This window comes from Mus caroli, unplaced genomic scaffold, assembly GCF_978045245.1.
Source record: "Mus caroli unplaced genomic scaffold, Mus_caroli_1 scaffold_9, whole genome shotgun sequence".
Classification (NCBI taxonomy): domain Eukaryota; kingdom Metazoa; phylum Chordata; class Mammalia; order Rodentia; family Muridae; genus Mus; species Mus caroli.
In genome coordinates this window covers 79,998,701-80,010,881 of record NW_028227264.1, presented here as the reverse complement: position 1 = coordinate 80,010,881, position 12,181 = coordinate 79,998,701, and the positions used below count along the sequence as shown (strand labels likewise).

At 50.2% G+C, this 12,181-nt stretch overlaps 1 protein-coding gene across 1 annotated transcript in view; it reads left to right on the top strand.

The window, feature by feature from the left end:
* Atcay (ATCAY kinesin light chain interacting caytaxin) overlaps positions 1 to 12,181 on the top strand; it is a 31,409-nt gene that overhangs the window by 15,732 nt on the left and 3,496 nt on the right. Inside the window, exons 4-11 of the mRNA XM_021173555.3 lie at positions 33 to 91; positions 4,344 to 4,565; positions 6,303 to 6,488; positions 6,760 to 6,862; positions 7,107 to 7,238; positions 7,781 to 7,867; positions 9,011 to 9,109; positions 9,936 to 9,971. Coding sequence (XP_021029214.1) covers positions 33 to 91; positions 4,344 to 4,565; positions 6,303 to 6,488; positions 6,760 to 6,862; positions 7,107 to 7,238; positions 7,781 to 7,867; positions 9,011 to 9,109; positions 9,936 to 9,971 — 924 coding nt within the window. The remainder of the gene's footprint in view (positions 1 to 32; positions 92 to 4,343; positions 4,566 to 6,302; positions 6,489 to 6,759; positions 6,863 to 7,106; positions 7,239 to 7,780; positions 7,868 to 9,010; positions 9,110 to 9,935; positions 9,972 to 12,181) is intronic.

Here is a 12,181-nt window from a genome sequence, read left to right as displayed (position 1 = left end):
CCTTTTTGACTCGTCCCTGGCGGCTTCTGCAGACCGCTCCCAGAAGACACCGGGGTGGAGCGGCTGGGTGGTGCAGTGGAAGACTCCTCCTGTAAGCTTGGTTTCAGGATGCAGATGGTGCCCGGGGTTGCATGCAGGGTGGAGAGTCGGGGGTTAGGGGCCGTTGTGCACCCAAGACCACAGGGGTAAGGGCCCACAATTGAGAGCTCCCACTTGAAAGTGGCACCATGTGTTACTGTGTGTCCTTAAACTGCTTTTCTGATGTCTCTGCCTCTAATCCCCCAGAGGCTAAATGCAGGTAATGGGCTTCCAATCCGGAGGTCGAGGGGGCGGGGCAGGGGCGGGTAAATGGTGGGGTTGCTCAGTGCAATAAGCACCGGAGTTCAGATTCCCAGAACCCAGTGGGTGGGTGGGGGTCACAAGTGGTGGAGCTTCATTTGTAATGCTAGTGCTGCAAGGATAGAGACAGAAAGATGCCTGGGACTCACCGCCCAGCTGGTCACCTCAAAAACCTAAGGTGGAAAGGGGCTGAGGCGACTCCAGTGATGGGAGTACCTGCACGCACCTCCACACACATTTTTTTTTTTCAGATACAAAATATATGTATTTAAATCCATGTCTGAGCATAGAAATACTTGCCCAGAGTCCCAGAACATGGAAAGGCTGAGGCAGGAGGATTGCCAGAAGTTTTAGGATGGCCTAGGCTGTGGAGGCAGATCAGGATATATGGACGTTGAGCCTCTGAGACCAAGAGGAAGAATTCACCGCTAGACGTGTCTTAGTGCTCTATTTCTGTGGAGAGACGCCATGGCCACGTCAGTGTTTATAAAGGGAAGCACTGAATCAGAGATGGCTTAGAGGTTTAGAAGTTTAGTCCGTCGTCATCACTATGACAAGCACAGGGACACGGAGCCAGACATAGTGCTAGAGAAGGAGCTGGGAGTTCTACATCTTGATCCATAGGTAGGAGGAGACTGTGAGCCACACCGGGCAGAGCTTGAGCTCAAGAGACCTCAAAGTTCCACCCCTACAGGGACACACTCCTTCAAGGAGGCGACTCTACCAATGATGTCAATCCCTAAGACTGTGGGGCCATTTTCACGCAAACCACCAGAGGGCGCTGTTGGCACGGATGGCCAAGGTCCCAGGTGCCCCTGCCAGTGCAGTGCTCTAGCCTGTAGTCCCTCCTCCAGATCCCTCCTCTTCATTCTCGTGTAATTCTTGGTCTGGAATCCAGAAACATAACCTGGAGCCACAGACCAGCTCCTCTACCTCAGGAGTGTGACAATGACCAGCATCAGACATGCACTTTTGTGCTTGGTGGGATTTTCTTTTTAGGGTCCAGGTCATATTGGTGGGGCATACACCATCTTAAAAACATTTGTTGTTAAGCCGGGCGTGGTGGCGCATGCCTTTAATCCCAGCACTCAGGAGGCAGAGGCAGGCGAATTTCTGAGTTTGAGGCCAGCCTGGTCTACAGAGTGAGATCCAGGACAGCCAGGGCTACACAGAGAAACCCTGTCTTGAAAAAACCAAAAAAAAAAAAAAAAAAAAAAAATTGTTGTTGTTGTTTTTCAAGACAGGTTTTTTCTGTGTAGCCCTGACTCTCCTGGAACTTATGCTGGGATTGAAGGTGTGTGCCACCAACTCCTCATTTTAAAAGCTTTCAAATTTTTTTCTTTCTCTTTCTTTCTTTCTTTCTTTCTTTCTTTCTTTCTTTCTTTCTTTCAGATTTATTTATTATGTATACAGTGTTCTGCCTGCTTGTGCACCCACAGGCCACAAGAGGGCATCAGATCCCATTACAGATGGTGCTGAGCCACCATGTAGTTACTGGGAATTGAACTCAGGACCTTTGGAAGAGCAGTCAGAGCTCTTAACCTCTGAGCCATCCCTCCAGCCTTTTTTTTTTTCTGTTTTAAAATATATCTATTTTCATATATTTTAAATATATTTGGATCATAATCCCCTATCACTCTGGGTCTCTCCACCCAGTACAGAACAAGTCTTTCATCTGAGGTTTTTTGTTATTTGTGACATGCTACATTCCGTCAAGGTTGCACAGAAGAGCGTGGCAGAGGAGCACTGCCTTGATCAAGGGTAACTCTTGAATACCAGCAGCTCTGAACAACGCGGCCCCTCACGCCCTGTCCACAGCACCTGGAGGGTGGTCCATCTGAGCAACTGAGCAACAGGACAGAAGTCCATCCTCCTAGGGCCTGTGACCCTCCCAGACATGGGCTCCCACCTGCACCAGGCACAGGTTCCCTCCTATGCAGCATGGACAGCCCTTGTTCACCTGAGGTGCTGCACCTCGGTGGCCCACCTCACCTTCCAGCCAGTAAGTCAGGGCAGCTGATGAGATTGTTCATGGCGACTCCTAGCTGGCTCACTGGCTACCTGGTGGCCACCTTCTGGCTTAGTGACATCCAGGCACTGGAAGAGCAGTTCTTGGCCAGTTCCAGCTGGGTTTCTTCATGTCCTTCCATTGGATGAGGTTTTGAATATGGTCAGGTGGACAGCCAAAGGCAAGCAACAGTCTGTGCTGTTTGGAGACCTGGCAAAGGACGCTGTCTTAATTAGGTTTTATTGCTGTGAAGAATGACCACCACAACTCTATAAAGGAAAACACTTAACTGGGGTTGGCTTAGAGAACCCATTATCATCATGGCGGGAAGCATGGCAGCGTACAGGCAGACATGGTGCTGGAGGAACTGAGAGTTCCACATCCTGATCTGAAGGCAGCCAGGGGGAGATTATCTTTCATACTGGGTGAAGATTGAGCATAGGGGCCATCAAAGCCCACCCCTGCAGTGATGCATTTCCTCCAACAAGGCCACACCTCCTAATACGCCAGTCCCTATGGCCATGCGTTCAAACACATGAATCTTTGGAGCCAAACTCAAACCAGCACAGCAGCTAAGGGGCATCTTCCTTTTTTTTTTTTTTCCTTTCATTTCTATTGCTTGTTTTGATTTTTGAGACTTGGTCACAGGTATCCCAGGCTAGCTCAGACTTATTATGTAGCTGAGAATGACCCGAGATGGTCGATCCTCCTGCCTCCACATCTTACGAGCTGGGAGTGTCTTGTCGGTGTGTGTTGTAGGCCATTGTAAGCTTTTCTTTTTATAAAGGTCCTGAGGATAAATTCTTCTTTGTATGTCTAAAGGGGGAAAATACCTTTTTGTTTGTTTTTTGAGACAGGGTCTCATTTTGTAGCTCCGACTGTCCTGGAACTCACAGAGATCCTCCTGCCTCTGTCTCTGGAGTGCTGTGGTTAAAGGTGTAAAAGACCATTGCTCAGCATGGCAAATACCAGTTCTGTGCAAATTCTAACTTGTTTACTTTTTAGGCAAATTCAAATTTATTCTCTCCCCCACTTCGATGTCCTTAATGTTAAGGCTTGGCAAGAATCCCCTTTACTTCAAATACCTATCCTCTGGATCCTTTGGTGCCATCTCGCCACTGGTGACGAGTGTCACCTCCACAGGTGGCCCTGGGCCATGATTTTGATGCTGCCTTGTGGGAGGAGTCAGTAACATTTTAACCTACCTCACAGATCGCTCCTCTTCTGGGATGGCGGCAGAGAGGGTTGCAGCTAGGCAGGGGTTGCCAGGGTACCCCTCGCTGGCAGTGACCACTCCACTTTGAGAATCCCAGCTTGGACCTGGGCAACCTTCCACTGCACTGTCACTCTGAATCTAAAAATAAAATCTCCTCCTGAATGGGTGTCACCAGCAGAGTCCAGTTTAGAATTGGGGGTGGGGGGACAGTTTAATTTATTTCTAACTTTGTAGATAGAGGCAATTCTGTCTCGCTGTCCAAAGACAAAAGCAAAAGAGAAAGAGGCAGGAGAGGAGCCATGAGGAGTCTTTTATATACTTTTTCGTGATACCAACAAAAACCAAGATTATTACAACAATAAGGAGGGAGCTCCGGGCTGGAGAGATGGCTCAGTGGTTAAGAGTGCCGACTGCTTTTCCAAAGGTCCTGATTCAAATCCCAGCAACCACATGGTGGCTCACAACCATCTGTAACGAAATCTGATGCTCTCTTCTGGAGAATCTGAAGACACACTACAGTATACTTACATATAATAAATAAATAAAATTTTTTTTTTAAAAAAGGAGGGAGCTCCACCCCTGACCACGCCCTCACTCCCTCACTCTGGGTTCTAGGCAGGGGCTGGCCCTGGGTCCTGTCACCCAGCACGGGAAGGTGGACTCCAGGCATTCAAGGCCATTCTCTATTACATAGTGAGTTTGAGGTCAGCCTGGGCTACATGAGATGCTGTCCTGTGGTCCGGGAGAGTGAGCTCTCTTTCTTGCTTGTGGTCCTGGCAGCGCCTCCCTCCACCCTGAACTTGAGCGGAGCACATCGAAAGAGAAAGACGCTGGTGGCCCCAGAGATCAACATCTCCCTGGACCAAAGCGAGGGCTCTCTGCTGTCCGACGACTTCCTCGACACGCCTGATGACCTGGACATCAATGTGGACGACATTGAGACGCCAGATGAAACTGACTCTCTGGAGTTCTTGGGAAATGGCAATGAACTTGAGTGGGAAGGTAATGGCCCCGCTCTGTCCCCCTGGTTTCACTTAGCCTCTTCGAACCTCAGTGGCCACTTCCTCACTGTGGTTCCCACAGATGAGCGAGGTCCAGAGGGACCCTGTCCTCGGGGAACTAGACATCAACAGAAGGTTCTAGGATGGGATTCAGTTAAGTACGGAGCCTTGTCAACCAGGAGACATGTGCAGGTGGGACTGCCCCTCCCTCTCCTTCGTTCTTGTCAGCCTCCCAGATGCCCTCCTGCCTGGAGCTAGCTGCTACAGTCAGACGGATGGACGGCCATAAATCCCAGACGTGAGTCAGGGACAGAGTCTTCTCACTTAGCACCTGCAGAGCCCATGAGGATGACTACGATAGTGTTGGGGGTGGGGCAGCTGGGGAGGGCTATGCACTCGGAGACCCTTTTAATTGTATTTATTTTTATTTATTCATTTGCTATTGCCTTGTCACGGGGTTTCTCTTGTGTAGCCCTGGCTGACCTGGAACTCACTTTTTAGATCAGGCTTGCCTCAAACTCACAGAGGTCTTCCTGCCTCTACCTCCCAAGTGCCGGGATTAAAGTCATGTACTATCACACCTGACTTATGTCTCAATATTGAAAAAGAGAAAGAGAAAGAGACAGCCGGGCGTGGTGGCGCACGCCTTTAATCCCAGCACTCGGGAGGCAGAGGCAGGCGGATTTCTGAGTTCGAGGCCAGCCTGGTCTACAAAGTGAGTGCCAGGACAGCCAGGGCTACACAGAGAAACCCTGTCTCGAAAAACCAAAAAAAAAAAAAAAAAAGAAAAAAAAAAGAAAGAGAAAGAGAGCAAAACAGCTGATTGGGGTCTGATGGAGCCCTCAGTGGGTGGAAGCGGAGTCAGGCTTAGGTGCAATCATGGCAGCTTCCCGTAGGAGATGGCAGTACAGCCAGAGCAAGTCATAGTTGGAGGTTGCCATCCATCAATAGTGGTAAATGGAGGCAGGAGACTGAGGCAGCTGACCGCGGTGGCTGCTGGTGGCTCAGCTTGCTTTCTTCTCTCTTCAGTTCAGCGCCCTAGCGCCTGGGGTGGTGGCCACACTCAGGGTGGCTCTCACCACCCTTTCTGCACACGAAGTTACACCCAGCCTTAAGATTTTAGAATGAAGCCGGGTGTCGTGGCACACACCTTTAATCCCAGCACTCAGGAGGCAGAGACAGGCAGATTTCTGAGTTTGAGGCCAGCTTGGCCTACAAAGTGAGTTCCAGGACAGCCAGGACTATACAAGAGAAACCCTGTCTCAAAAAAACAAACAGGGGCTGGTGAGATGGCTCAGTGGGTAAGAGCACCCGACTGCTCTTCCGAAGGTCCAGAGTTCAAATCCCAGCAACCACATGGTGGCTCACAACCATCCGTAACGAGATCTGGCGCCCTCTTCTGGAGTGTCTGAAGACAGCTACAATGTACTTACATATAATAAATAAATAAATCTTTAAAAAACAACAAAAAAAAAAAAAAAAGATTTTAGAATGATGTCCAGTGTTCCTGGCAGCATGCAATACCTGAACCCTGAGTGGGCTTCATGTATGCTGGGCAAGTGTCCCGTGTTAGTGTAGGCGTTCTCAGAGGTTTGTCTCCCAGGATTCTAGATGCTGCCATGTTCACAGTTGAGACTAACCATTGTGTGTGCGCGTGTGTGCTCATGCGTGTACATGTGCATAGAAGGGGTCTGGGACAAGACACCTGGATTCACACCTCCCCCTGGCCCTCTGGCAGATGACACCCCAGTGGCCACCGCCAAAAACATGCCTGGTGACAGTGCGGACCTGTTTGGGGACGGCTCTGCGGAAGACGGCAGTGCAGCCAATGGTCGTCTGTGGAGGACTGTCATCATAGGGGAGCAAGAACATCGCATCGACCTGCATATGATCCGGCCCTACATGAAGGTGGTCACCCATGGAGGTGCGTTTGCCCTGGAACCCTCTCCTCTCATGTCACCGGGGAGCGCACAGCGACCAGGGTTCTGTCAAAGGTCTTCTGTGGACCTCGGACTCATCTAACCAGTAGAAACGTTGAGTCCTCTCAAGTTTTGGGGTGCACAGATGGACTGACGGCACACTGGGCAGCTTATGGTGGAGGGCCTCGTTTCCTCCACCAGTTGGCACTGCTCAGGGAGTGGAGGGACATGATCTAGCCTGGGCTACTGTGGCATTCACCAGGATGCTTTTCCCAGGATACTACGGGGAAGGTCTCAACGCCATCATCGTGTTTGCAGCCTGCTTCCTGCCAGATAGCAGCTCCCCAGACTATCACTACATCATGGAGAATCTCTTCCTGTAAGTTGGTGCCCCCCCCAACCCTCCAAAGAGGGGGCAGAGGCAGGCAGAGCTCTGTGAGTTCCAGGCTAGCTTTTGTCTACAAAACAATCAGACTAGCCTGGTCTACAAAGCAAGACTGTTTCCCAAAACCAAGCAGCAAGGCAGAGGGGAGCCCGGAGCATAGAGATGACATTTGGGTTTCACACAGGCCCTGACCCTCAGTATCCCCACACTGGAACCCCATTTTCAACTCCCCGGGCAGGTACGTCATCAGCAGCCTAGAACTGCTCGTGGCTGAGGACTACATGATCGTGTATCTGAACGGCGCCACGCCCCGGAGGAGGATGCCCGGTATTGGCTGGCTGAAGAAGTGTTACCACATGATTGACAGGAGGTGAGAATTATGGGGTGGAGTAGGGTGGGGCACCTGAAGCAGGAAGTCTAACCGGAAACATTGTTCTTAACATTGAGTCCTCTAGGATCAACCTCTCTAGAGAAGCATCAACAGGAAGGCCTTTCCCTTTTCATGGCTGAGTAATATTCCAGCCAGTGATCAAATTGCATTATCTGTCTGTCTGTCTGTCTGTCTGTCTGTCTGTCTGTGAGTGAGTGCTGGGCTCTTTTCACCTTTGGGTTTCCTGAATAGCTTCCAACAGATTTTTAAAGCCTGAAAGCACTTTCTAGAATTTAGAACTGTGCAGGGTGTGTGTGTGTGTTTGTGCATGTGTGTGTAAAGGTCACACTGGCCCTCCTGCTGCCTGCATGTCCTAGGGTCTCTAAATCTGTTCAGCTGGAAGGCTGGCTCTGCGGTGTGAGGATGCAGACTGTTAAGAGGCAAGCTGTGGAAAGAGGGCAGACAACTGGTCTACCTTGTCTCCCTCAGGCTTCCTGTACCCCAAGCCCGTGACAGTGGCTTCTTTTCTCCTCTCCCCACAGACTGAGGAAGAATCTAAAGTCCCTGATCATCGTCCACCCCTCCTGGTTCATCCGCACTGTGTTGGCCATCTCCCGGCCCTTCATCAGGTGGGACAAGGGTGACTGTCCTAGTTAGGACTCTGGTCTGGCCACTGTGCCCTGGGTGCATGTCTGAGGGCCAATGGATTTCCACCTACCACTTTGTCTTCATAGATTGAGATTCATGGAACTGGACAGGCCTGAGGTCCAAGACAGTGATCCTCCTGTCTCAGCCTCTCCAGCTGTGGGGTTATAGCTGCAAGGCACCACATCTGTCTTATGCATCTTCTGTAGATTTGAATTCATGTGCTTGCACACTGAGTCATCTGTTCTGGCCCTTGTTGGTTTTTGTTTGTTTGTTTGGTTGGTTGGTTGGTTTTTGGTTTTTCAAGACAGGGTTTCTCTGTATAGCCCTGGCTGTCCTGGAACTCACTTTGTAGACCAGGTTGGCCTCGAACTCAGAAAACCGCCTGCCTCTGCCTCCCGAGTGCTGGGTTTAAAGGCATGCGCCACCACACCCAGCTCCTTGTTGTTTTTAAAACTGTGTTAGGATAGGTCAGTATTAAAATGGCAATCCTCCTGCCTCAGCTCTTTGAGTGACAGGATGGCAGGCAAGTACTACCAGGCTAGGTGGAGTTTTTTTTTTATTTAATTTATTTTATGTCTGTGAGTACACTGTAGCTGTCTTCAGACATGTCAGAATAGGACATCAGATCCCATTATAGTTGGTTGTGAGCCACCATGTGGTTGCTGGGATTTGAACTCAGGACCTCCGGAAGAACAGTCAGGGCTCTTAACCGCTGAGCCATCTCTCCAGCCCCCCCCCCTTTTTTTAAAAAAAAATAAGGATGCATCCAAAGGGCTGGCAGGATGGCTATATGGGTAGAAGAGCTTGTGGCCAAGCCTGACAACCTAGGTTCAATACCTGAGAAAGAATGTTAGACAGAGAGAGTTGACTCCCTCAAGCTGTTCTCTTGACTTTTATTTATGCACACACCATGAATAAATGTAAAAAAAATTCTAAAATACCACATCTGACGTGTTTGTTGTTCATCATAGTCCACACAGGGACAATCCATGAGAAAAGTCTGGGGAGGAAGCTGAGACAAGAGGATAGTGGGTTCGAGGCCAGCATGGGCAACTTGGCAGGCTAGGTGGGGCAGAGTCTGGCTCTGTCTGGTGACCCCTTGTCTACCCTCTTGTCTCCCTCAGTGTCAAATTCATTAGTAAAATCCAGTACGTGCACAGCCTGGAAGAGCTGGAGCGACTGATTCCCATGGAACATGTGCAGCTGCCAGACTGTGTCCTGCAGTAAGTGCCCCTTCGGCCTTAGCGTCCCTGAGTTTGGGGGTGACTATGTCGGGGAATGACAGCTCAGTGGTTATCACACCCACTCCTCCTTCAAAAGACAGGGGTTCGGTTCCCAGCACCAACACAGTGGCTCACAACACCTGGAACTCCAGCTCCTGGGCACCTGATGCCCCTTCTGGCCACTGTGGGAACTGCACTATAAGCACACTCAATTTAATATCATTAAATAAACCTTAAATAAATCAAGTTAAAAGTTACAAGCCGGGCGTGGTGGCGCACGCCTTTAATCCCAGCACTCGGGAGGCAGAGGCAGGCGGATTTCTGAGTTCGAGGCCAGCCTGGTCTACAAAGTGAGTGCCAGGACAGCCAGGGCTACACAGAGAAACCCTGTCTCAAAAAACCAAAAAAAAAATAAATAAATAAATTAAAAAAAAAAGTTACATATTACAGAAAACTGACCACTGAAACCTCATCTCTTTTTTTTAATTATTATTTATTATATGTAAGTACACTGTAGCTGTCTTCAGACACTCCAGAATAGGGCATCAGATTTCATTATGGATGGTTATGAGCCACCATGTGGTTGCTGGGATTTGAACTCTGGACCTTTGGAAGAGCAGTCGGCGCTCTTAACCACTGAGCCATCTCACCAGCCCGAAACCTCATCTCAACACCCAGTTCAGCCAACCCCACACTGGAGCTCAGTCCCCATCTGTATCCCCAGTCCCCTTTGCCTGGCCTCTGTGGCCCTGACAGCTTGGGGCAGGGTCCTATCCTTCCCGCATCTCACTCACTGAACCTGCCTCTCTCTCTCTCTCTCTCTCAGATATGAAGAGCAGAGACTCCGAGCCAAGAGGGAGAGGTGAGTGTGTGCATCCTCCTGGCAGGGCCAGGGATCTGAAGACTCACAGGCTCAACTCCACCTTTGGACATAGACACAGCTCACAGGGGTGGGTAGTGCTGGCAGGCGAGTGTGAAGACCTGAACTCGGATCCCTGGTACCGGTGTGACCTGCCTGGCAAAGCTGGGCCGATCTGTAAAAACCTAGGGAGATAGAGACCAGACCTTGGGATTCACAGGCCAACCGGCCTGCCTGCACCAGCAAGCTCGGGGTTTGCTCCCTGGCCTGACAACCTGAACTGGATCTCTACGACCCGTGTGGTGGAAGGAAACATGACTCACACAGAAGTGATCCTATGACCTCTTACGTAGGCAGGGGTGCATATGCACCCCCATACATGCACAAAGACTGGACTCTCAGACGAGGTCTCTAGAGTCAGCCCTGGGTTCAGATCCCAGTCTTTCTAGCCCTTGATGCTACATATGCAAAACCAGACCCCTAATTTCCATATCAAGCTACAGGACTCCGGCAACCTTGTATTCATCATGGGAGTGTGGCTTGCTTGTAGAAACATTTTCTGACATGTTGTTAGTTGGTCCATGAACTCAATCTTCACCACTTTTTTTTTTTTTTTTTTTTTTTTTTTTTTGGTTTTTCGAGACAGGGTTTCTCTGTATAGTCCTGGCTGTCCTGGAACTCACTTTGTAGACCAGGCTGGCCTCGAACTCAGAAATCCACCTGCCTCTGCCTCCCGAGTGCTGGGATCAAAGGCGTGCGCCACCACGCCCGGCTTTCTTCACCACTTTTAATGGTGGGTAGTTAATAAGGAGAGAAAGAGCCGGGCAGTGGTGGCACACGCCTTTAATCCCAGCATTTGGGATTCAGAGGCAGTTGGATTTCTGAGTTCAAGGCAGCCTGGTCTACAGAGTGAGTTCCAGGACAGCCAGGGCTACACAGAGAAACCCTGTCTCGAAAAACTAGGGAGAGAGAGAGAGAGAGAGAGAGAGAGAGAGAGAGAGAGAGAGAGAGAGAGACAAAAAGAAAAAAGAAAAAAGACAATTTATTAGCTATTATTAGCTATTATTTATCTGTTGTGAATGCATCCACACACATGTGGAGATCACTTGAGGGGAGTCAGTTCTCTTTCCATCAAATGGGAATTGAACTTGGGTCATCAAGACCTGGCTGCAAGCACCTTTACCTGCTGAGCCATCTTGCTGGGCCCTGCCTCCCTCATTTATGTTGAGAGCCTTACTCAGCTCAGAGCACAAACAGGGCGACCCCAGAATTCACATTCGTATAAACAATGCCAGCCATGCCCAGGGTCTCACTGGCTTGGCCACACACAGCCACAGCCACAGGACTGCTGGTCTCCCTTGTCACTGTCCCCACCGTATCTGTCCTAGCCCACGGCTGTGGACAGCAGAGCAGTCACTGGACCCCCCACTTCAGAGCTTTCCATAATGCACTAAGATGCTCTGCTCCCATCCTACACTAATCCCCTCCCACCCCTGGATGGGGACAAGGGTTCGAGGTGCCCATTCACTCCCCACCCCATCTCTGTGCTCTTGGGACCTTCTGGAAGTGGCTCTTACATGCAAGTTCTCCTGTATCCAGTTTAAACTGCTGGCATGGTGTCAGAGCTATACTCCTCTTCAACGACTGGGTAGTAGCCTAGTGACCTCGAAGGGGAAGCATTGTAGCAGTGGGCGGAGCCCGGTAGGCCCCCTGCTGCTCTCTGAGCACTCGAGGGTTAGTCCATTTTAATTTTCTTTTTTTCTTTTTCTTTTTAAAACACAGTCTTCTTTGGTAGCCCAGGCTGGCCTCAGAATCCATGCTTCAGTCTCCAGTGCTGGGATGGGAGGTGTTGTGGGTCAGAAATCTCGCCCTGTGCTACTCACATCTTCCAGGCTTGGAATTGGAAGGGCAGCAGCTGGCAGTTAGCTCAGTTGGTAGACTGCTGGCCTCGCTGGGTGGCAGCACATGCCTGGTGTACCAGCACTTGGCACGAGGAGGCAGGAGGATCAGGAGTTACCACATAGTGAGTTACAGGCTAGTTTGGGCTACATGTTTCCTCATTCCTTGCATTATGGATCACATTTGTCCCATGCTGGGCCATCTGCTCCTTCCAACAAGCCAGGGGGAACAAAATTCTAACATGAGCCCAGGCTGAAGAGGCCAGTTTGTTCCCAGAACCACAGTATCAGCTGCCTCCCCCTACCCCCTTGTCA